We start from the raw sequence: 22781 nt of genomic DNA on the forward strand, positions 1-22781 counted from the left end.
AAAATCACATACAGTAGCTCACAAAAGTGAGTACACCCCTCACATTTTTGTAAATATTTTATTATATAATATTAAATTTTTATTTTATTTGTGACTTACTGAAGCAGAGCATGATCCCCTCCCTTCAGAGACTGGGCCGCAGGGCAGTATTCCAACATGATAACGACCCCAAACACACCTCCAAGACAACCACTGCCTTGATATGAAGTTGAGGGTAAAGGTGATGGACTGGCCAAGCATGTCTCCAGACCCAAGCCCTATTGAGCATCTGTGGAAGGTGGAGGAGCGCAAGGTCTCTAACATCCGCCATCTCTGTGATGTCATCATGGAGGAATGGAAGAGGACTCCAGTGGCAACCTGTGAAGCTCTGGTGAACTCCATGCCCAAGAGGGTTAAGGTAGTGCTGGAAAATAATGGTCGCTACACAAAATATTGACACTTTGGGCCCAATTTGGACATTTTCACTTAGGGGTGCACTCACTTTTGTTGCCCGCGGTTTACACATTAATGGCTGTGTGTTGAGTTATTTTGAGGGGACAGCAAATGTACACTGTTATACAAGCTGTACACTCACTACATTACATTGTAGCAAAGTGTAATTTCTTCAGTGTTGTCACATGAAAAGATATAATAAAATATTTACAAAAATGTGAGGGGTGTATGTTAGACCAAGCTTACCTCTTAAGTGTGTGTAAGCATGCATAATGTGTTTCTTAACCACTTCATTACTGGGCACTTAAACCCCCTTCTTGCCCAGACCAATTTTCAGCTTTCAGCGCTGACGCATTTTGAATGACAATTGCGCGGTCATACAACACTGTACCAAAATTGTATTTTTATCATTTTTTCCCCACAAATAGAGCTTTCTTTTGGTGGTATTTGATCATCTCTGTGATTTTTATTTTTTGCGTTTTTTGCATTTTGTTATAATAATATCCCAATTAAAAAAAAAAAAAATGTCCCTCGGTTTAGGCCGATACGTATTCTTCTACATATTTTTGTTAAAAAAATAAGCAATAAGTGTATATTGATTGGTTTGCGCAAAAGTTATAGCGCCAACAAAATAGGGGATAGATTTATGATTTTTTTTTTGTTTTACTAGTAATGGCGGCGATCTGTGATTTTTTTGTCAGGCCTGCGATATTGCGGCGGACGTATCGGACACTTTTGACACAATTTTGATACCATTCACATTTATACAGCGATCAGTGCTATAAAAATTCACTAATTACTGTATAAATGTGACTGGCAGGGAAGGGGTTAACACTAGGGGGTGAGGAAGGGGTTAAATGTGTATCCTGGGTGTGTTCCAACTGTGTGGGGGGAGGGGACTCACTGGGGGAGGTGACCGATGCTGTGTTCCTATGTACAAGGGACACAGATCGGTCTCCTCTCTCCCGGACAGGATGTGGAGCTCTGTGTTTACACACAGAGCTCCACGTCCCTGCTGTCACCGCCGATTGCGGGTACCGGGCGGACATTGCGGCCATCAGGCACGCGCATCGGCTTCCCAGCGATGCGCCGGGCACAGTGTTTCCCCGCTGTGCGCCCCCAGCGGTGCGCATGGGGAATGTAAACAACAGGACGTCCACCCGGCACTTGAGAGCGGCGCTGTGGACGTCTTTCGTCTTTAGCGCGGATCTCAAGTGGTTAATACTGTTATCTCACTGCAAGTCTACAAAAAGGTCTGTTTGTAAATAAAAAAACACTCTCTGCACATTCTAATGAATCATGTGGAATTCCCCAAATGCACCTAGTAGGCAACGTAAATGTCAAAATTTAAGGTCACACGAGGAACCCCAAAAGAAGCATCAATTAACATATGTATCACTTGTTTAAGTGAAGTGTGAATTTTCTTTTTTTAACAGGTAAAAGTTTATTAAATAAAGCACAGGGTAAATACAAAGATCAGTCGGTAGAACACAAATTAGAGGATATAAAAAAAAATGCCTCGTAAGAAGGAGTTTGTACCCTCAGAACAGACAAACCCAGGTAGGTAGGAACATACATGTAAGTTTCCAGAAAAACAATGAGAAACTGGCTCTGGAGAGTTGGCACTCTAGCCAGCTAGTTGCGCCAAAATTTAGATTTACCCTTGGCAGTATAATAGTAATCATTAGAAAGGACATGCACAACTGTCTGCCAGCTCAGGGAGACCTTTGAGAAATAAAAAGCCATGCCACTAAAGCAGGGCTCGACAATTCCCAGGTCGCCAGTTGCCACTGGGCCCTGGAGTTCCGCCACTGTGGGGGCCAAAAGAGCCTGCACTTTAGCTCCCCAGTGTGGTTGCTGGCTGCAAGACTCTGAGAGTGTCTCTCACACACACAGATGGGAGAGGAGAGAGAGAGAGAGCTAATCAGCTTCTCCTCCTCCCACTCTCTCCTTCTGTGTCGGACCAGCCCACACTCTCTAGCAGAGCTTTGCCTCAGAGAAAGGGATGTGTGGGCAGGAAGTTTAAAGCCCAGCAGCTAAAAGAGAAAAGCTGCAGGTGCCTCTCCATCCATCTACTGTGAGTGATGTCGCCTTACTTCCTCCCTTTTCTCTCCTGCCTCTCAGTGAGTACTCTAATGTAAGAGGGACTCAGATGTAAGGGTTGCTCTGTGGATTCAGATGTAAGGGGGGTTATGCAGATTCTGATGTAAATGGGAGCTCTGTGAACTCAGATTTAAGGGGGGATCCATAGACTCAGATGTAGGGGTGCTCTGTGGACTCAGATATAAGAGGTGCTCTGCGGACTCTGATTTAAGGGGGCTCTGTGGACTCTGATGTAAGGGGAGCTATGCGCACTCTGATGTAAGGGGGCTCTGCAGATTTAGATGTAAGGGGGGCTCTGGGGACTCAGATGTAAGGGGTGTTCTGCGAACTCTGATGTAAGGGGGCTCTGCAAACTCAGTACATTCAGAGCATCATGGACATGGCCAGTCAGGTGGCTCTCTACACCTTCAGCCACCGGTCCAACGAGTGGGAAAAGACAGAGGTGGAGGGGACATTGTGTACAGCAGATCTGCATCTCCTAAACATGGCTTCACTATTGTGAACCGGCTGAGTATGGAAACCCACACAGAACCTATTACAAAAGATTTGGACTTCCAGGTGCAAGGTCCCTTTCTGCTATACAGGAATGCCTGATGAGTGACTTCCTTAGATTGGAGTTCCAGCCCTTCTCCCTCTCACGGAGGGATCCGGGAGACAGAGATCCACTCGTCCCTGCAGAGGGCTGATTCTGCCTGCGTTTATGACCTTACTCTTTAGGAGGTCCATCATATCTGGTAAGGGAATCCACCCTAATGGGCTGTACACACGATCTGAATATCGGACAAAAACGTTTGTCCGAGGAAAAATCGTATGATTTTCGGATCGTGTGTACACTACTTTCGAGAGCCGATCACGACAGTTCATCTGATATTATTCGATCGGACAAGCACGAAAATTTTCCTCGTACGATGCCAGATCGCACGATTTTCGTTTAGTCAGTACAGTTGTCGTCCGAAAATACAATACAAATACATTACAACACATGACATCACTTACGATTTTTTTTTCTGTCGTACGAGAATTTTCGTGACTTTAATAACCTATTCAATTTTTACTTGCGACTATTAAGCGGAAAAAGTCGTACAATCTGTCGTACGATATTCGGATCATGTGGACAGGCCATTAGAGTGAGATCATCTTTTCCGATTTGGACTCCTGCACATCTCCTTTTCCTTGGTGAAGGTGGACAAATTCTGGACCTGTATTCATCTATTGTGGACACTTTCATTTTTCTTCCCATCAGTGTTCTAATTCCATATGGACTCAATACATCTTTATGTGTGTTTTTTCTGTTACTAATTACGTTTTTTCATTATAATCTTGATGTCACTATTATTAGCGCAACATATATATTTTTACATTTACTTGATTACCATAGAGATATTTTGATGTTTTTTTGTTGCAGCTTTTCTGTTAGTCCAATTTATTTATTTTTTAGCGCAGTATTACCCCCCTTTTTACATTACATGCAGACTCAGATGTAAGGGGGGCTCTGCTGACTTAGATGTAAGTGGGGCTCTGCGGACTTAAATGTAAGGGGGCTCTGCGGTCTCCGATGTAAGGGGGCTCTGCAGACTCTGATGTAAGTGGGGTTCTGCTGACTCAGATGTAGGGGGGGCTCTGCAGACTCTGATGAAAAGGGGAGCTCTACAGACTCTAATGTAAGGGGGGCTCTGCGGACTCAGATGTAATGGGGCTATGCAGACTTAGTTGTAAGGGGGGCTCTGCTGACTCAGATGTAAGGGGGCTCTGCAGACTCAGTTGTAAGGGGGGCTCTGCTGACTCAGATGTAATGGGGCTATGCAGACTTAGTTGTAAGGGGGGCTCTGCTGACTCAGATGTAAGGGGGCTCTGCAGACTCAGATGTAAGGGGGCTCTGCAGACTCAGATGTAAGGGGGGCTCTGCAGACTCAGTTGTAAGGGGGGCTCTGCTGACTCAGATGTAAGGGGGCTCTGCAGACTCAGATGTAAGGGGGCTCTGCTGACTCAGATGTAAGGGGGGCTCTGTTTACTCAGATGTAAGGGGGGGCTCTGTTGACTCAGATGTAAGGGGGGCTCTGCTGACTCAGATGTAAGGGGCGCTCTGCTGACTCAGATGTAAGGGGGGCTCTGCTGACTCAGATGTAAGGGGGGCTCTGCTGACTCAGATGTAAGGGGGGCTCTGCTGACTCAGATGTAAGGGGGGCTCTGTTGACTCAGATGTAAGGGGGGCTCTGTTGACTCAGATGTAAGGGGGGCTCTGTTGACTCAGATGTAAGGGGGGCTCTGCTGATTCAGATGTAAGGGGGGCTCTGCTGACTCAGATGTAAGGGGGCAGCTCTGCAGAATATGATGTAAGTGGGGATCTGGTGACTCAGATGGGGGGGGGGGGAGCTCTGTGGACTCGGATGTATAGGGGAGCTCTGTGTACTCTGATGTAAGGGGGGCTCTGCGGACACTGATTTAAAGGGGCTCTGCGAATTAAGACATAGGGGGTGCTCTGCAGACTCTGGTGTAAGGGGTGAATGAATGAATGAAAAAAACTTATATAGCGCAGCACATGCGAACTTAATCGCCTCTGGGTGCTATGAGAACTCTGATGTAAGGGGGACTCTGAGGACGGAAAAAGTTAGGATCCAGTTTTTTTAACCCCTTCATGTTTAAGCCTTTTTCTGGCACTTGTTGCTTACAAGTTAAAAATCAGTATTTTTGTTAGAAAATTACTTAGAACCCCCAAACATTATATATATATATATATATATATATATATATATATATATATATATAATCCCCAGACACTGGAGATCAACGACCATGCCTTCCCTGGGGGATTGGGCCACTGAAGTGGGCCGTATTAGAGATCTGGAATGTCTGTTGGCGCAGGAAACTGGAAAAGATGAACAATTCTCTATCACCTGAAACACATGGTCTATGTTCCAATATTCTGCAGAATTTACCCTGCGGGCTAACGGTGATCTGGTCAGTGATCTGGTAGTATAGGTGGAGTGTCCCTTATACTCATTTTCTCTGCCTTTAGCTTTCTCTCCCCCCCCTTTCTCTCCTTCTCCTCTCCATATTAATATCTGCCCCTCCCGTAATCTATGCGATAGGATTATTTTTTCCATACCGATAATAGGTGATTCATACAGCAAACCCTCCTCTGAGAATAAAGTTTGTCCGCATGGTTTGATATGCCTTAATTTGTTTTCATATGATTGTTCACCACCCATGAAGCTGATGGCGGTGGTCAATAATTCCACATATGTTCTTAGATACATAATTGTTATACTCAGTTGATACATTTCGGATACATATTTCTATGCATATCATAACCTCAGTACTCATATCTGTACTATGTATGCGATATTACAAAAAATTCTGTTTAATATGTAACTGAACAATTCTGTTTTGTCTTACGTCTTAATAAAATAAGATTGAATTATAAAAAAAAAACAGTAATGTTAGCATAATTTTTTTGTATAATGTGAGAGATGATGTTACGCCAAGTAAATAGATACTTAACTTGTCATGCTTTAAAATTGCGCACACTCTTTGAATGGCGACAAACTACGGTACCGAAAAATCTCCATAGGCGATGCTTTACAATTTTCTACCAGTTACCTGTTTAGAGTTACAGAGGATGTTTTGTGCTAGAATTATTGCTCCCGCTCTAACGATCACAGCGATACCTCACATGTGTGGTTTAAACACTGTTTACATTTGTGGGTGTGACTTACGTATGCGGTAGCTTTTGCGCACAAGCTCGGAGGGACGGTCGATTTAGATTATTTTTGCTCTTATTTATTTTATTTATTTTTCTTTTTTTACACTGCCCCTTTAAAAGGTTGTATTTTTGATTACTTTTTAAAAAAAAATTAAAATCTAGCGCCTTTAAGTCTTCAAGTGATATCATGACATTGCTTCCGGGTTACTAGATCCGAGACCCAATCAAATCTGATTCTGGCATTGTTTAGGTCTTCGGTAGCCAGCAGACTCCCGTTGCTTGTAATAACAGCCCTTTAGCTGCATTGGTTGTTATCTAAAAAATGGTACCGGGGTGATGCCTGCAGCTGCAAGCATCACCCTTGCACAACCCCTTGAAGCCGAGGGCCGCATATTTGCCAGCGTTAGGGGTTAAACTAACAAAGCTTTCGAAACCCCAACTCTTATGTAGCCCTGATGTGTATCTTTACAGATGCACGACACAGGTTTACACACAGTTATGCCTCTCAGCTTTTGCCTATTATTATTATTATGACACAGAATTAACCTGCTTGGGATCCTTAAGAACATAGGGCCAGATTCACAAAAGCGATACGCCGGCGTATCTCCTGATACGCCGTCGTATCTCTGAGATACGATTGTCGTATCTATGCGCCTGAATCATAGAATCAGTTACGCATAGATAGCCCTAAGATCCGACAGGTGTAACTGTGTTACACCGTCGGATCTTAGGCTGCAATTCTAGGCCGGCCGCTAGGTGGCGATTCCATTGCGGTCGGCGTAAGATATGCAAATGACTAGTTACGTCGATTCACGAACGTCCACTTTGCCCGTCGATCTAAATTTACGTTGTTTCCGTAGAGATGCGTCGCGTAAAACTAAGCATGCCCTCTAGGTGGTCTAACCAATGTTAAGTATGGCCGTCGTTCCCGCGTCAAATTTTTTTATTTCACATCGTTTGCGTAAGTCGTCCGTGAATGGCGCTGGACGCCATTTACGTTAACGTCGAAACCAATGACGTCCTTGCGACGTCATTTAGCGCAATGCTCGTCGGGAAATTTTAGGGACGGAGCATGCGCAGTACGTTCGGCGCGGGAACGCGCCTAATTTAAATGGTCCCTGCCCCATTTGAATTAGGCGGGCTTGCACCAGGCGGATTTACGCTACGCCGCCGCAAGTTTACAGGTAAGTGCTTTGTGAATCAAGCACTTACACTGTAAACTTGCGGCGGTGTAACGTATATGGGATACGTTACGCCGCAGCGTAACGCAATTGTATGTGAATCTGGCCCATAGATCCAACTGCCTTGAAAGAGCATGTGTTTTACATGAGAAACGTTCTTCAGCTAGATGTGTTTTACTTGTTTTTAGCCTTTGAAACAAAGAAGAGTAACATGCTGTGAGTGTCCTGGATTTTGTTTTCTAGGATTGCTATATTTAGATACTTATTTACCAGGAGACCCTGTGTTGTAATTGCATAGAGGTCAGAAGTGTGGGATCTCTAAGGGCAATCTCTTCAATATGCACTAGTCTGAGCTCCCCCCGAAGCTACTAACGGTGAAGGCCACACATCTACAATTGTGTGAAAAATATTTGCCCCCTTCCTGATATTTCTTTTTTTTTGCAGATTTCTCACGCTTAAATGATTCAAATAATTTAACACATTTTAATATTACATAAAGATAACCCAAATAAATCCAAGATGCAGTTTTTTAATTATTATTTCATTTATTAAGGGAAAAAACTGTTCAAACCTGCCTGGCCATATGTGAAAAAGTAATTGCCCACTCCCATGCTGAATCATGAATGAACTGTGACTTACGACATTTTTTGGAAAGTTAAAATTCACTTGCCACACCAAGGCCTGATTACTGCCAGACCTGTTGAATCAAGAAATCACATAAATAGAAGCTGTCTGACAAAGTGAAGCACTGTAACAGATCCCAAAAGGCAACACATCATGCCACAATCTAAAATAATTCAAGAACAGATTAGAAACAAAGTAATGTACATGTATCGGTCTAGGAAGGGTTTCAAAGCCATTTGTAAGGCTTTGGAACTCCAGTGAACCACGGGGAGAGCCATTATCCCACAAATGGAGATAACTTAGAACAGTGGTGGTCCCAGGAGTTGCCGCCTACAAAAATTACTCCAAGAACATGACGACGACTCATCCAGGAGGTCATAAAAGAACCCAGAACAACATCTAAAGAACTACAGGCCTCACTTGCCTCGGGTAAGATCAGTGTTCATGATTCAACAATAAGAAAGAGACCGGGTAAAAATGTCATCCATGGGAGAGTTCCAAGGCCAAAGCCACTGCTGACCAAAAAAAACCACAAAGGCTCATCTCACATTTACCAAAAACATCTTGACTATCCCCAAGACTTTTAGGCAAATATTCTGTAGACTGATGAGACAAAAATTTAAATTTTTGGAAGGTGTACGTCCCATTAATGGTTATCTGGCATAAAACTACTACTACATTTTTAAACATTTAAGAACATCATACATGGTGATGGTAGCGTGATGGTCTGGTGCTGCTTTGCAGCTTCAGAACCTGGACGACTTAACATAACTGATGGAACCATGAATTCTGAGCTCTACCAGAAAATCCTAAAGAAAAATGTCCGGCCATCAGTTCGTGACCTCAAGCTCAAGTGAACTTGGGTTATGCAGAAGGACAATGATCCGAAACACAACAGCAAGTCCACCTCCAAATGGTTCAAACAAAGCAAAATTTAGGTTTTGGAGTGGCCTAGTCAAAGCCTGGACTTAAATCCAATTGAGTAGCTGTTTAATGACGATACACAGGCCGTTCATGCTGGAAAACATGGCTGAAATGTAACAATTCTGCAAAGAAGAGAGGGCCAAATTTTTTCCACAGCAATGTTAAAGACTCATTGTCAGTTATCGCACATGCTTGATTGCAGTTGTTGCCACCAAGGGTGGCACAACCAGTTATTAGGTTTAGTTATTAGGGGCAATTACTTTTTCACACAACTGTATTTTACTTGTATTGTTTACACCTGATAATCTTACTTCTGATTTAGACTTAAACTCATCTGGCTTCTCCCAGGTGGATTGCTTGGTTTCTGTATTGTAGTAGTAGGTTCGTCCATCTGGTGCTTTGTGTTCTGTCCACGGGGATTTCTAAGATTAAAAAAATAATAATAAAAATAATTATATATATATATATGGAAAAACCATAAATTTAAAGCGAAACTTTAAGCTACTAACCATAACAATTTGAAAACAATTAACGTTCTTTAACAAACATTCATTCCATATTAATTATTATGCTACCAAAATGAGTGTGTGTGTTGTGAATTGCCTCCAATGTTGCTCCTTGTTTCTTCTTGCTGGGGGCCACCATTTTGTTGAAGCCCAGAGCAGTCACTTCCTTATTGGAAACTCTCCTGTTCCATCAGAATAGGCGACCCGTCAGATTTCGTAACGAAAGTGACGTTCCATCACGGCCATCTTGGTACAACCCGCACTCGGCAACACTAAGCCTACAGTCTGAAAACGCCAAGCAGACATCTTTTTACACCCTCAAAGTCTTGCATTACACACTTTAAACTGAGCTTATATTGTAAAATACAGAATTTAGAAGTCCATCACACTGTTTTGATGTTGAATTTTAACAGCAGCGGCAAGCCTGCTGATCTCAGAGGTTTGCTAATCTAACAGAAGACCGCTGCTTTTAAAATTCAACATCAAAACAGTGTGACGGACTTCTAAATACTGTATTTAATGATATAAGCACAGTTGACTAGTAAAAATAAGTGTGAAATGCAAAACTTTGGTGGGTGTAAAAAGATGTCCGCTTGGCGACTTCAGATTGTAGACTTATAGCTAGATTCAGTAAGAGTTAGGTCGGCGTATCAGTAGATACGCCGACCTAACTCAGAATCTGCGCTGACCTAGGTTTAAGTGTATTCTCAAACAGAGATACACTTAAACCTATCTTAAACCTATCTAAGATACGACGGCTTGCGCCGTCCTATCTTAGGGTGCAATATTTAGGCCGGCCGCTAGGTGGCGCTTCCATTGTGGTCGGCGTAGAATATGTAAATCACTAGATACGCCTATTCACGAACGTACGCCCGGCCGACGCAGTACAGATACGCCGTTTCCGTAAGAGATAGGCCGCCTAAAGTTATTCCATCAAATAGATGGAATAGTAATATTAAGTATGGCCGCCGTTCCCGCATCGAAATTCGAAAATTTTACGTTGTTTGCGTAAGTCGTCCGTGAATAGGGATTTACGTCGTTTACGTCCACGTCGAAATCAATAGGCCTGTGCGGTGGACTTAGCCGCAATGCACACTGGGAAATGTAGGCGCCCGGCGCATGCGCAGTTAGAAAAAAAACGTCAATCACGTCGGGTCAAGCCTCATTATCATAAAACACGCCCCCTCAGACTAATTTGAATTAGGTGCCCTTATGCCTGCCCGCTTTAGGCTACGCCGCCGTAACTTAGCAGGCAAGTACATTGTGAATCATGTACTTGCCTCGCTAACTTACGGCGGCGTAGCTTAAATGCTTTAAGCTACGCCGCCTTAAAGTTGCGGCCATCTATGTGGATCTAGCTATTACTGTGGCTGAGTGCGGGGTGTATCAAGATGGCCATGACGGAACATCCCCTCCGTTACAAGATTTGACGGGTCGCCTAATCTGATGGAACACCTCCTTCTCTCCTTGGCCTCAAAACTATATGTCACTTTTTGTAATTAAAATATGTACATTTAAAGCCTTTATTGTATGTCTTGGCTCAGATGGTGAGGTAGGCTGGCAGATTACAGTGATGAAGTTCACAGGCTGCCCATGAGAGAGAAAGGAGACAATATCAGAGAGATACGGTAAGACACTATCCATGTAAGTTTAAAGTGGATGTAAACCCTAACATATAGCCTCAGATGATACACAGAGATTAAACAAATCATTCTACATGGGTTTTACTTGTTTAGCTGCAGTCTTCTCAACTTCCTTCATCTGTGAGGAGCAGAGAGGAGGGGGTGGAGAGATGCAGTTACAGTGTGTGAGAGTTGTTTAAAGGAAAATAACACACTCCCTTCACACAGCAGAAGAATGAAGAACTGTGTTCTGAATGGACAGGCTCCATTCTACCCCCTCCCCCTGACACAAATCTCATGTGTTGGGAAAACTTCCCAAAAGTGACTTATGCTGATAACAGAGGAATGAAACACCAGAAAGAAAGGACACTTAGAGCTTTGGAGAGAGATGCGTTAACACTTCAGATATATGTGCTTTGCTCAGATTCTAGGACTGAGGTTTACAACCACTTTAAAGGATACTTTCACCATGTTATGAACAGACCAGCCCCCACACCCCCCCGATCCCCAATGTGACCACTTGCGTGGTTCTTCTCCCTCCCTGCTAGCTGTCACAATTTCGAAAAATTGTGGCCGAACAAGACTCTGCCTGCACAGCCACGTCACTGATTGACAGGGCTCTGGGCATGGAAAATGACAAGGTCCTCCAGATGAAGCCACGTGGGAGGTGGAGCCTGGCGGTGGACTACTACTACTGAGTGAGACTGGCATGCCATTTTTAATGCTTTTTAAACTTCATTAAATGTGAGTTCAATGCTAGCTGCGGTGGAGTGGTTTTATTTTTAACCCCTCAGATACTGCACTATAGGAGGCACTTTTCTCGTTTCTTTTTCCATGTGTTGCTGAACTTACCGGCAGTGGATTTAAAGTTTAAAACAGCATAGTGGAAGGAGTACCTACCTGCTTTTGATTATTTTCATCCTTTGAGCCACCAAGATTCTCTGACGATCCCTGGGAGGGAATGTTTGCACAGGGTACAATCACAAAATATTCCAACTGCACACCTTCCAGGAAAATGGCCAATAAGTAAAAGGGTGCTGAAACGATCACCAGCTGGGAACCGGAAAGCAAATCATGTACACATATTCGCCAGCACACCAAGGATCATTGAAAAAACGTCCAAAAACTTAATGCATAATAGCGATCCAAAAAGCAACGTTTCGAGGTCACGCAGGACCTCTTTGTCTTTTGTCTGACGAAGAGGTCCTGCGTGACCTCGAAACGTTGCTTTTTTGGATCGCTATTATGCATTAAATTTTTGGACGTTTTTTCAATGATCCTTGGTGTGCTGGCGAATATGTGTACATGCACAGGGTACAAGGCGTGTTTGACCCCTTGCAGGGTCGTTTAAAGGAGGTGAGCGAGCATTGCATGAGGTGGTGGGATCACTTCGTTCATGGAGGTTGTCTGAAGACATCACACAAGCTTGTTTTTGTTTTGTTTTTTTGCACAACATGGATTCATTTTTTGTTTTAGTTTTTGGACTTTTTTCATATTACTATAATATCAGTGTTTATCACCATAACTGTTTATTTCACTTTTACAGCGCTGTCACACCTATATTGTTTTTTACAAGGACTGGCAGCCTTTGCGTCTGGCCGCTTGTAGGGGTCTAAGGCTTTTGACAAAAACAAGTACTAAGCCTTGGTTTGGAGGCTGATGGTTTGGGGAAAGCAAGGGTCCCTTTTTCTGACTAGATGTAGTAGCCATAGGAGAAGGAGGGCTTGGGCTTTTTCTTGTGAGGTAAAAGTACCCTTTTCCCAGTGACTTCCTTGATGGATTTACCAAGGGATTCCTTGAATAGGCATTCACCAATAAAAAGGCACGCGTAGAACATTAATTTTACAATCAGTTTCAGCAGATCCAACTTTTTACCACAAAATCCAGCGCAACTGCACAGAGTAAAAAGACAATCTGGAGACTTGCCAAAGTACATTTTTAAGAGCATCAAGACAAAACAGTAAGGCCAAGGGCATCAGCATCAGCTGCAATGTCGGACGGTATAGGCCGTTCAATAGACACCAGCCGACATTTGGCTCATGTGTACTGCTGTCGGTCCGAAAGAAGGCAGCCGTTTGTCCGACTTCTGTCGAAGGGGCATGGCCGAAAAAAGGCCTGCCGACCGTGTCCCACTCAGTGCTCTTAGCCAATGGAGCGACCAGAGTGTTCTGGCGGGGGTGCCCCCCTGTCAGAACACAATAGAACAGCAGGGGAGAGCTCTGTAACTATCAACATCTGATTGTTAGTACATTGGCTCTGACCTGAGCAAGCAGTGCTTTACAGCCTTGCTGCAGTGCTTTTTCTACCCTGATTCCTTTCACACATGTGATTTGGCTGTGCATCACTGGCTATTCTGTGGGCTTTTATTTCCTTCTCTTTCATCACTTCCTGGCCTGCCACCTAGTTTGCTTGCCTATATAAGACATGCTCAGTGTAGCCCACGTTGCCTGAGCAACTTCACAGTTCTCTCACAGCTCCCATTCGCTTGTTACTTGTGTATCCCGTGCCTGACTACCGGTGTTTCTCTACCTGGCTTTGTTCACTGTCTGTGCTTGTTTGCTGCTAGTCCTGACCTTGGCTCGGCTCATGGATTTCCTGTTATCTCCTGCTGTTTGTACTCTGCACACCCGAGTGGTCTCTGCATCCGCAGCTGGGTGTACCCTGGGGCCGCGACCTGGTTCCAGCTTGCTGCAAGTCCACCCCCACCATCAGGGTCTCTGGTGAAGAATCAGGCTGGGGCTTAGACGCCGTGCCCTGGGGAACCCTTAGGTGGCAATCTACAAAGGCTCACTACCACAGATGTTTGACACAAGGGAACAGCTATCACTCAGTGTTTTGAGTTTACTGTATGTCATTAGCAGAGCATTTGTGATTCACCATTGCTTAAATAAGGGGATCCCTGGTGGGTAACCCTGGATACGGAAGGAATGGGGTTTTGCGTTTCTGGAATGCAGGAGCTACTATAACTCAGGCGCTGACCAAGTTTGTGCCATTGTGTCTCTGTAGCAGAAGGCAAGGTTATATCCACCGTGACAGGCCTAGCCTGTCACAGTGGGCATAACCTTTAACAGGTCTTCAGGGAACCATAGAGATGGACCATGTCCCTGGACCTGTATAGCACCATGTATCTAACTACACATGTTGATTCGTGCCTGGGTGAGCACTTAACGCCGGATTCAGTGCCTGAAGCAAACATTATAGGCTGGCCCCACACAGTGTGGTCTAGGTACAGCACCAAGTATTATCAATCTGGAAACTGCTAGATAGCCTAGAGCAATAAGCAATAAGACATTGATAGAAGTGTCTGAAAAGAGAATGGAATGATTTAAAAGAAAAAAAAATTCCCCAAAGGAGAAGGTCCATAACCTAATGAAAAACTGGTGTCTAACGGAGTGGGTTCTATGAGCATACAGTAGGGACAGCGCTATCAAAGTTTTGTATCCAGTATCCATTCATCTGAAGGTAGCCTGCATAGAACCCACTGACATGAAGTCCTGTGTCCTGTACTGTACAAAAAAGATAATATGTTTCTGAAAATGAAATACATGCTGTGCACAAAAACAAATATCAACCTTTTTTGGAATGTCCTGAGAGGGTGACTTGTCATCCACAGTTATCTTTGGCATCTGCACAATGTAGAAGACAACTGCATTAGAGCAATATTTCATATCAACATTCAGAATATTTATGTCCTGAAAGAATTAAAAAGCAGCTCAGAGCAACTGTCAGGAATGTCTCTAAACACCTCTCTGATGCGATCCCACGCCGTCTGTCACAGCTTCCCGGCAGCCTGCAGGAAAGCCTCCTCCATGCTGCCTGGCCGATGGCCACACTCCTCCCTCAATTAGGGTGTCTTTAGCCAGGCAACAGGTCAGGCGCTAGCAGCAACTCCTCACCTTTCTGCTTGGCCACAGTGTCTCGAGCACTCTATTTAAACATCAAATGCCCAAGGCTTGTGATAGCTTTGTATTACACTGGCACTGCACTCATAATACACTGTTCTTACCTTGCAGACTGTTACCCTAATGACTGCTGCCTGCCTTGACTTTTTGCTCCAGGTTAGTCTGTCCTGACTCCTTCCTGTCTTTGGATTATGCTTACTGACCGTTGTCTGCCCTCACCTCTGTCTGTTTCTGGATCACACTTACTATCTACTGCATGCAATGACCTGTGCCAGTCCCTGCATTATACTACTGACCGCCACCAGCCCCAACTATTGAGTGCCTCTGAATTTTGAGAACAAGCACTAAACCAACAAGAAAAATCAATCAGTTAATTGCTAATACAATCACTGCACTGCAACTTCTCTAAAGTTTACTCAATTTACTTTACATCCAGTGAAAAGTGGGAAAATTTCAAATGGATTGCAATAAAATGTTGCCAGGAGTTCTAGCTTTCCCCTACTGCACTAAAAGGAGTGGTTTTATTGCAATTTGTGTTTTCTTGGAGGTTGTCCTTCACTTAGGCCGGCCATAGACAGAGAAAATTTCTTTCCTGCAACCAAACTGTGTTGACAGGGGAATCCCTCCCCCTGAGCCATTTTGTTCTCAGTTGCATAACTGAATCAGGAAATGTGTGTGTCATTTACCCAATTGTGCTGTGTGGCAGAGGTGTGTAAATCACAAGCCCTAGGCAGAAAAAACAGTAAACATGCAGTTATTTTATCTATGCATTGAAAATACAACACACAAATTATGCTTTTGTGAATGGAACCTTGGAAAGATAAAGAGTAAAACTGCATATAGTGATTAGGGGTAGATTAATTACTAAGGTACTCACCGATGGAGCTGGCACTGCTGCTAAAAACACAACCACAAAAAAATTATGTTTATAATATTAGTAAATCAAAGAAGTACATTAGATGAGATCTACATGTGAAAGAGACAAAATCATACTGTATATCAGTAAAAGGCAATCTAAGGCAAGTGTGCCACAGCAGGCATGTGATGTCACTTCCAGTGGCACCAAGATGATTGTCATGTGGTATGTGTACATGCTCAGACTGGCTCCTGCTGAGCCCCTGCTCCTCACAAATACAGTACTGCCGCTATGGGCTGTCAATTTCAAACTATGGCCTGCCTCTCTGCGCCATGACTCACCAACATCATGTTTCAGAGGGGCCTGCCTTACATCTCTAGGGGTCAGGAGCCAGTCCTCCTCTCAGTACCAGCCTAGGCCCATCTGCAGCTTCAGGCATTGTTACATGAAGGAGCCCATCTGTCTACCCTCTTCCTATTTGAACCATCAGCATCAGCACTGAAGGAAAACCTCTTGCCTTCCTGAAGATGCACAAACTGGGGCTGATCCAGCCTAGGCCCATCTGCAGCTTCAGGCATTGTTACATGAAGGAGCCCATCTGTCTACCCTCTTCCTATTTGAACCATCAGCATCAGCACTGAAGGAAAACCTCTTGCCTTCCTGAAGATGCACAAACTGGGGCTGATCTGAGGTCTGAAGGTGCGGGGAACTGGGGCTGATCTGAGGTCTGAAGGTGCGGGGAACTGGGGCTGATCTGAGGTCTGAAGGTGCGGGGAACTGGGGCTGATCTGAGGTCTGAAGGTGCAGGGAACTGGGGCTGATCTGAGGTCTGAAGGTGCAGGGAACTGGGGCTGATCTGAGGTCTGAAGGTGCGGGGAACTGGGGCTGATCTGAGGTCTGAAGGTGCGGGGAACTGGGGCTGATCTGAGGTCTGAAGGTGCAGGGAACTGGGGCTGATCTGAGGTCTGAAGGTGCAGGGAACTGGGGCTGATCTGAGGTCTGAAGGTGCAGGGAACTGGGGCTGATCTGAGGTCTGAAGGTGCGGGGAACTGGGGCTGATCTGAGGTCTGAAGGTGCAGGGAACTGGGGCTGATCTGAGGTCTGAAGGTGCGGGGAACTGGGGCTGATCTGAGGTCTCAAGGTGCAGTAATTTGGGACTGATCTAAGGTCTATGGTATGCTATTGTTAAATGGCACACTGGTTATTTGTAAATTTACACTTAAAGCAGAGTTTCACCCTAAAAATTATTTGTCTTTATCTACCATCCCATCCAGCATACTTGCGTCAGCTATAGTATGTTTTTTTTTTGCCGCTGTAGTTACCGTTTAATCGTCCAGTTTCGTTTCAGACTCCGGCGGGGAAATAGGCGTTCCTATGAAGAGGGGAACACAATTGACGTGCCGCTATGGCACGTCACGCATCCCGAAAATAGCCGAAATAGGACTCGGATATATACGGCGCCTGCGCAGTCAGCTCCTAGTCTGTGCTCAGGCGCCGTATAGCGCCGAGTCCTACTCCGGCTATTTTCGGAACGCGTGACGTGCCATAGCCGGACGTCAATCATGTTCCCCTCTTCATAGGAACGCCTATTTCCCCGCCGGAGTCTGAAACGAAACTGGACGATTAAACAGTAACTACAGCGGCAAAAAAAAAACATACTATAGCTGACGCAAGTATGCGATGGAGCGCCTACTCCCCGCGGGAGTCTGAAACGAAACTCAAGGATTAAACGGTAAATACAGCGAAAAAGAAAAAAACATACTATAGCTGACGCAAGTATGCTGTATGGGATGGTACATGTTTTTTAGGGTGAACCTCGCTTTAATGTGGAAAATGTTGTTGACCCCCTCCTCTATTTCTCCCTTTGTGGCCCCATTACTCTCTCCTTGGAACAGAATACTCACAGCTGACAGACTCTATTCCTGGAGCTGTCACCTGCCAAAAGAAAAATCCACGTATTACTTGTGTACACAGAAACTGAAATGATCATTGTCACACAAAAAAGTGCATTCCTATCACAGAATGTAGTTAAAGTATATGTGCACCCATATATATATATATATATATATATATATATATATATATATTCGAAATATAGAATTTAGAATAGCTGCACTGAACTGACCTGGGGCATGTTAGTTGGACTATTATGAAAAATAAATAGTCAAAAAGACATCATAGCAATTTTTTCCCTTCCCCCATTGAATCTTATGTCATGCCTTGCATTGGGGCCTATTCACACCCAAACATATTCCTCTTTTTACTTCTCTTGTTCTTAGATTTAATGTTATGTTTCCTGTATATCCTTAAAAATGAATAAATGTTGAATGGAAACAGAAGCCCCAAGGGCTCCCCCTCCTGTTCATGCTGTTCCTAGAACCCTTCCTTGCTATGGTCTGAAATAACCCCAATGTCAAGGGTATTTAGGTGGGAGAAGACGAACATAAACTCTCAGCCTTCGCAGACGATGTATTGTTTTATATCATCAACCCCAGGACTACATTAGAGATTTACTTGAAATCCTTAAACAGTATGGAGAGATATCAAACTTTAAAATCAACGTAACAAAGACTGAGATCCTAAATGTCAACATTAGCAAATTAGAAGAACGGCTTTTAAGGGAGGAGTTTAATTTCCCTTGGCAGAAGGAACTTAAGTACTTAGGAGTAAAACTTGCTAATTCAATAAAGAAAATATATAAAATAAACTACATCCCCCCATTAGATGAAATAAGAGCAGAAATTAAAAAAAATATAAATAGACCAATATCATGGATAGGGCGAATTAATATTCTGAAGATGGTTCTTTAACCAAAGATCTTGTATAAATTCCAGATGGTACCAGTGGCAATACCTCAACCATACTTCAGAGTGTTAAAAACGTTGTTAATGAACTTTATATGGAAGAATAAAAAACATTGAATCTCCTTCTTGGTATTAAAACAGGATAAGAAATATGGAGGATTGGCTGTTGCCGACATTACAAAATACTACGATGCGGTTGTGCTGTCCTGGATGGTGGAGTGGGATAGATAAACAGATAAACAGGAAAAAAGATGGGTAAAAATTGAAAATGCACTGTCAAAGACACAATTGGGAAGTAATATATGGTACCCCACCCCCCCCCCCCCCACCCCAGTATAGAGCACTTGATGAAAACAAGCATGTTTTGACACGGAATGCACTTAAAACATGGGACATGTTACACAAAAAAATTGATAGGGAATATAATATCTGGTATGCAACACCAGATAAGATAAGTAAATTTCAAGTGGGACAGAATTAAAATTAAAAAATTTTGGGAGAAAATCCTGGGTTTGATAAAAGAAATGACCAAGAAGGGGATAAAACAAGATCCATGTATAGTCCTATTCCACGGAGGAGACGAGGGGGTGAAACATTATAAAGAGTCACTGATCCTACATCTGTTAAATGCGGCTAAAAGGCTGATTCCAAAAAAATGGCAGAAGGTGCAAAGCCCTCTGATTTGGGAGTGGATTGACTCATGGTGGAAGAGACGCATAGAATGGAAGTTCGGAAATATAGTATAGAGGAAGAAAAAATAGGATTTAAAGATAAATGGGAATCTTGGAAAGAATTTAAGAAATCATGGAGTTATGCTAAAAATCTATGAGTCTAGTTTAACAATGGGGACAGAACAGGAAGAAATAAAAACAGTTGACTGAAAGAACAGAAATCATGAGGTAGAGAGGGGGGGATGGGGGAGAAGGAGGAGGAAAAAAAGGGGGGGGATACAGGGGTTAAAATCAGGATTTTCTTCTAATGCTTGTACATAGATATATATTTGATCTTTTAATATATCTGAAATGTTATGGTATTTTTGATAAAATTAAAATAAAGAATTAAAAAAAAGAAGCCCCAAGGGCAATATGCAAAACATGGCATATACATATATCATATCTGCTATTAAAACATTTTAGGTCCACTTCATACCAGTAGGGGCCCTTTCACACGGTCCGTGTCCGGGCTCCGCTTTGCTCAGCAGGGATCGCTCCGTCGATCCCCGCTGAGCAGGCAGATGACAGTTATGTCACTGTGCAGGGACCAACCTGTCAGAGCGCCGCTCTCCCCTATGGAGGATCGGATGTCGACGGACCGTAGAGTCTGGAGCGGGTCGAATGTCAGCGGGCATGTCACCGCTGACATCCGTGGCTCCATAGACCTCGATGGAGCGCCCGTTCAGGTCCGCCAAAAAATCTGACAGGCAGACCTGAACGGTCCATCCGTGTGAAAGAGGCCTTAATCTGTTTCTGGCAACATCATACCAGTGACAAAATTGCTTAGAATCCAATCACCTTCTCCAACAGTGTCACTCCCTGACTGGACTAAGCAGCAGTGAGTGACTTGTATTAGGGAAAGTGACAGCTGCCCCTTGGAGATACTGTTGAAGTGTTGGGGTTTATATCTACATTAACCCCCTCAGCGGTATTCCCGAGTCTGGCTCGGGGTGTAATTTCAGCACCAAAAGCGGTAACCCCGAGCCAGACTTGGGATCGCCTCGCAGTGTCCACAGGCAGCGTTTACTTACCTTGTTCCTGGATCCTGCGATACGTCCCCGCTCTGTGATCGAGCTGTGTCTCCTCGCTCGATTCACAGTGCCCGTGTGCCGCCGAGCTCCGTTCCCTGAGACGTTACGACGCACGGGGGCGGAGATCGCGCCAAATTCAAAAAAGTAAATAAACACAATACATACAGTATACTGTAATCTTATAGAATGCAGTGCTGTATGAAATAAATACACACCCCCTTTGTCCCTAGGGGTCTGCCCAGTGTCCTGCATGCACTTTTATATAATAAAGACTGTTCTTTTCACCTGGAAACTGGAGATTGTCCATAGCAACCAAAAATTGTCCCTTTATGTCAAAAGTGCTAAAAAACAGCAATAATAAATTAGAATCACTTGCAGAATTGAGCGATAGCGATTTGTGGGGAAATTCGTCATCAAACACTGAAAGTAATAATTTTTATTATTATTATTATATTATTTGTTACAATTATTTATATTTATTTATTATATTATAATTTATGGTTTTGTGTTTCAAATTTTATTATACCCAGGATGTCTACTAGACTCTTGTTTGGACAGATTTAAGTGAGTTATTCCTAAGAATTACAGGCCTACAGTATAAAACGCCAAATTTCCATGCAAAATAATGGTACCGCTTTCAGCAACTAAAATCTGAAAGAATCATACCGCCAGGGAGGTTAAGACCATACAAGAATTTAGGATGACTAATTTATGATATTAACATACTGACCATTGGTCCGGGGAGGTGTAGGACTCTCCAAACCTCCCACCCATTATTTCCATCCTATTCACTTTCCTCTCCCATCAAACCTTTGTCTGTTTATTCCTCCATCCCTCAAAGTCATTCAAACTTTGGCAGAATATATTTACATTACAGTCCTCACTCTTTTATATTTCATTCTCCCATATGTGGAAATGAAATACTGCAATATTATCTTGCTATTTTAACATCAATTTATATTTGTAGGATACGGACACAATACATTAGGAAATTAATAATCCTGTAAGAGGTTTTTATTGTACCTCTATATTGGAATATTTCTGTGATACCCACTTTTCTATAGCAAAAAAACTGAAATCCAGAATACTCACCATTGAAGAGGCTGTGGTCGTTACTGCTGGTAGCATCATGGTTGGCATTAATGGCGGCACCAGGCTTGGAAGCTGTGCAGTAGAAAAAAAGTTAACAGTCTTATCATTGAATTAACTTGGATAGAGTAAGGGAGGGTTATAACCCCTGTCTGATTTTTTTTTCATCATCTGTGTCCCATTGCTCATATTTCTATAGCCAAACAGGAAGTGAGAGGAAATCCCAGAAAATTAGGGGAATTTCTTGGGGACCCCCAGGTCACCAGAACTAGTGTCCCCATTGGATGATTTCCTCTCAATTACTTTCCTGGGGACAAACCAAAATTTGGGATTTCCTTTTACTTTCACTTTCAATGATAATGGTAAATGGGACAAATAGAGATGGGGGAATCTCCTTAACAGGAACACAGACAGCAATAAAAAAAAATACATTTTTTTTCTTTATTTTTTTTTTTATTATTATTAAGCCCGTGGTGTGTGAACACGCTCGAAAAACTTTACCCGGTGCCGAAAAAGTGCACACACATAAAGAGTGAAACACAAAAATGTGCAACGCGTGTACACATGGTTCTCCAAGATCGAAGGACCTTGCCCTGAACCCCCGGGGCATTAGGCTCCAGACAGGGACTGGGGTACTTACACAAGGTCCATCTGGCCAAAACCAGACAGACCCCATTCTTTGGGAGGTCTGCCGAAACAGACTCACCCAAGGACTAGATGGAGCTCCCCCGAAGAAAGGCCCAATGAGAGAGGATCAACTAAGCCAGAAGGCCATGTCCATCCGCTCCAAAAACTTTCAGGGCAGGCCCAAGGACCTACACCCTACCCTACCAGTCACATGTGCAAAAACGTGTACAAACAAAAAAAGTGACAAACAAAGGGCTTAAATAAAAAGAAGTGGGGGAAGGAAGTAGAGGGGAAGTTAAAAGCGACCATTGTGCCATACAATGGCTGGCCCTTCGGCCAGGAATAAAAAATTCCTCTGGTCCTAGCCAAAAGGCTCAGCTCTAGAGGCAGGTGCGGAAAAAAGTGTGCGAGGTGCAGTGGCTTTGGTTCCATAATTCAAGTGATCCACATCACAGTGAAACTGCGGCACCCCTGGACTGCCACTCAAGGGGCACATAAACCACGGGCTTCTTTCAATCCCGGCCTACAGCCAGACCAGTGCAGCCAAAAAAGTTGTAATAGGTATCGGTAATTGGTATTGGCGAGTACCAAAAAAAAAAAGACCCTAATATAACTTAATTGTAATTTTTTTTAATACTTTACACATTACACATCACACCTTAGA

The 22781-nt window shown here is 43.6% G+C and overlaps 1 protein-coding gene across 6 annotated transcripts in view; it reads right to left on the reverse strand.

The window, feature by feature from the left end:
- PRPF40B (pre-mRNA processing factor 40 homolog B) overlaps positions 1–22781 on the reverse strand; it is a 118523-nt gene that overhangs the window by 73264 nt on the left and 22478 nt on the right. For 5 of the 6 annotated variants that reach the window (XM_040341219.1, XM_040341218.1, XM_040341220.1 and 2 more), the window contains exons 4-8: positions 21494–21565; positions 17758–17788; positions 15875–15894; positions 14668–14721; positions 9279–9389 (exon numbers count right to left, since the gene is read on the reverse strand). In XM_040341219.1, coding sequence (XP_040197153.1) covers positions 9279–9389; positions 14668–14721; positions 15875–15894; positions 17758–17788; positions 21494–21565 — 288 coding nt within the window. The remainder of the gene's footprint in view (positions 1–9278; positions 9390–14667; positions 14722–15874; positions 15895–17757; positions 17789–21493; positions 21566–22781) is intronic. The other variant, XM_040341217.1, reaches the window with a different exon arrangement.

This window comes from Rana temporaria, chromosome 2 (assembly GCF_905171775.1).
Source record: "Rana temporaria chromosome 2, aRanTem1.1, whole genome shotgun sequence".
Classification (NCBI taxonomy): Eukaryota; Metazoa; Chordata; class Amphibia; order Anura; family Ranidae; genus Rana; species Rana temporaria.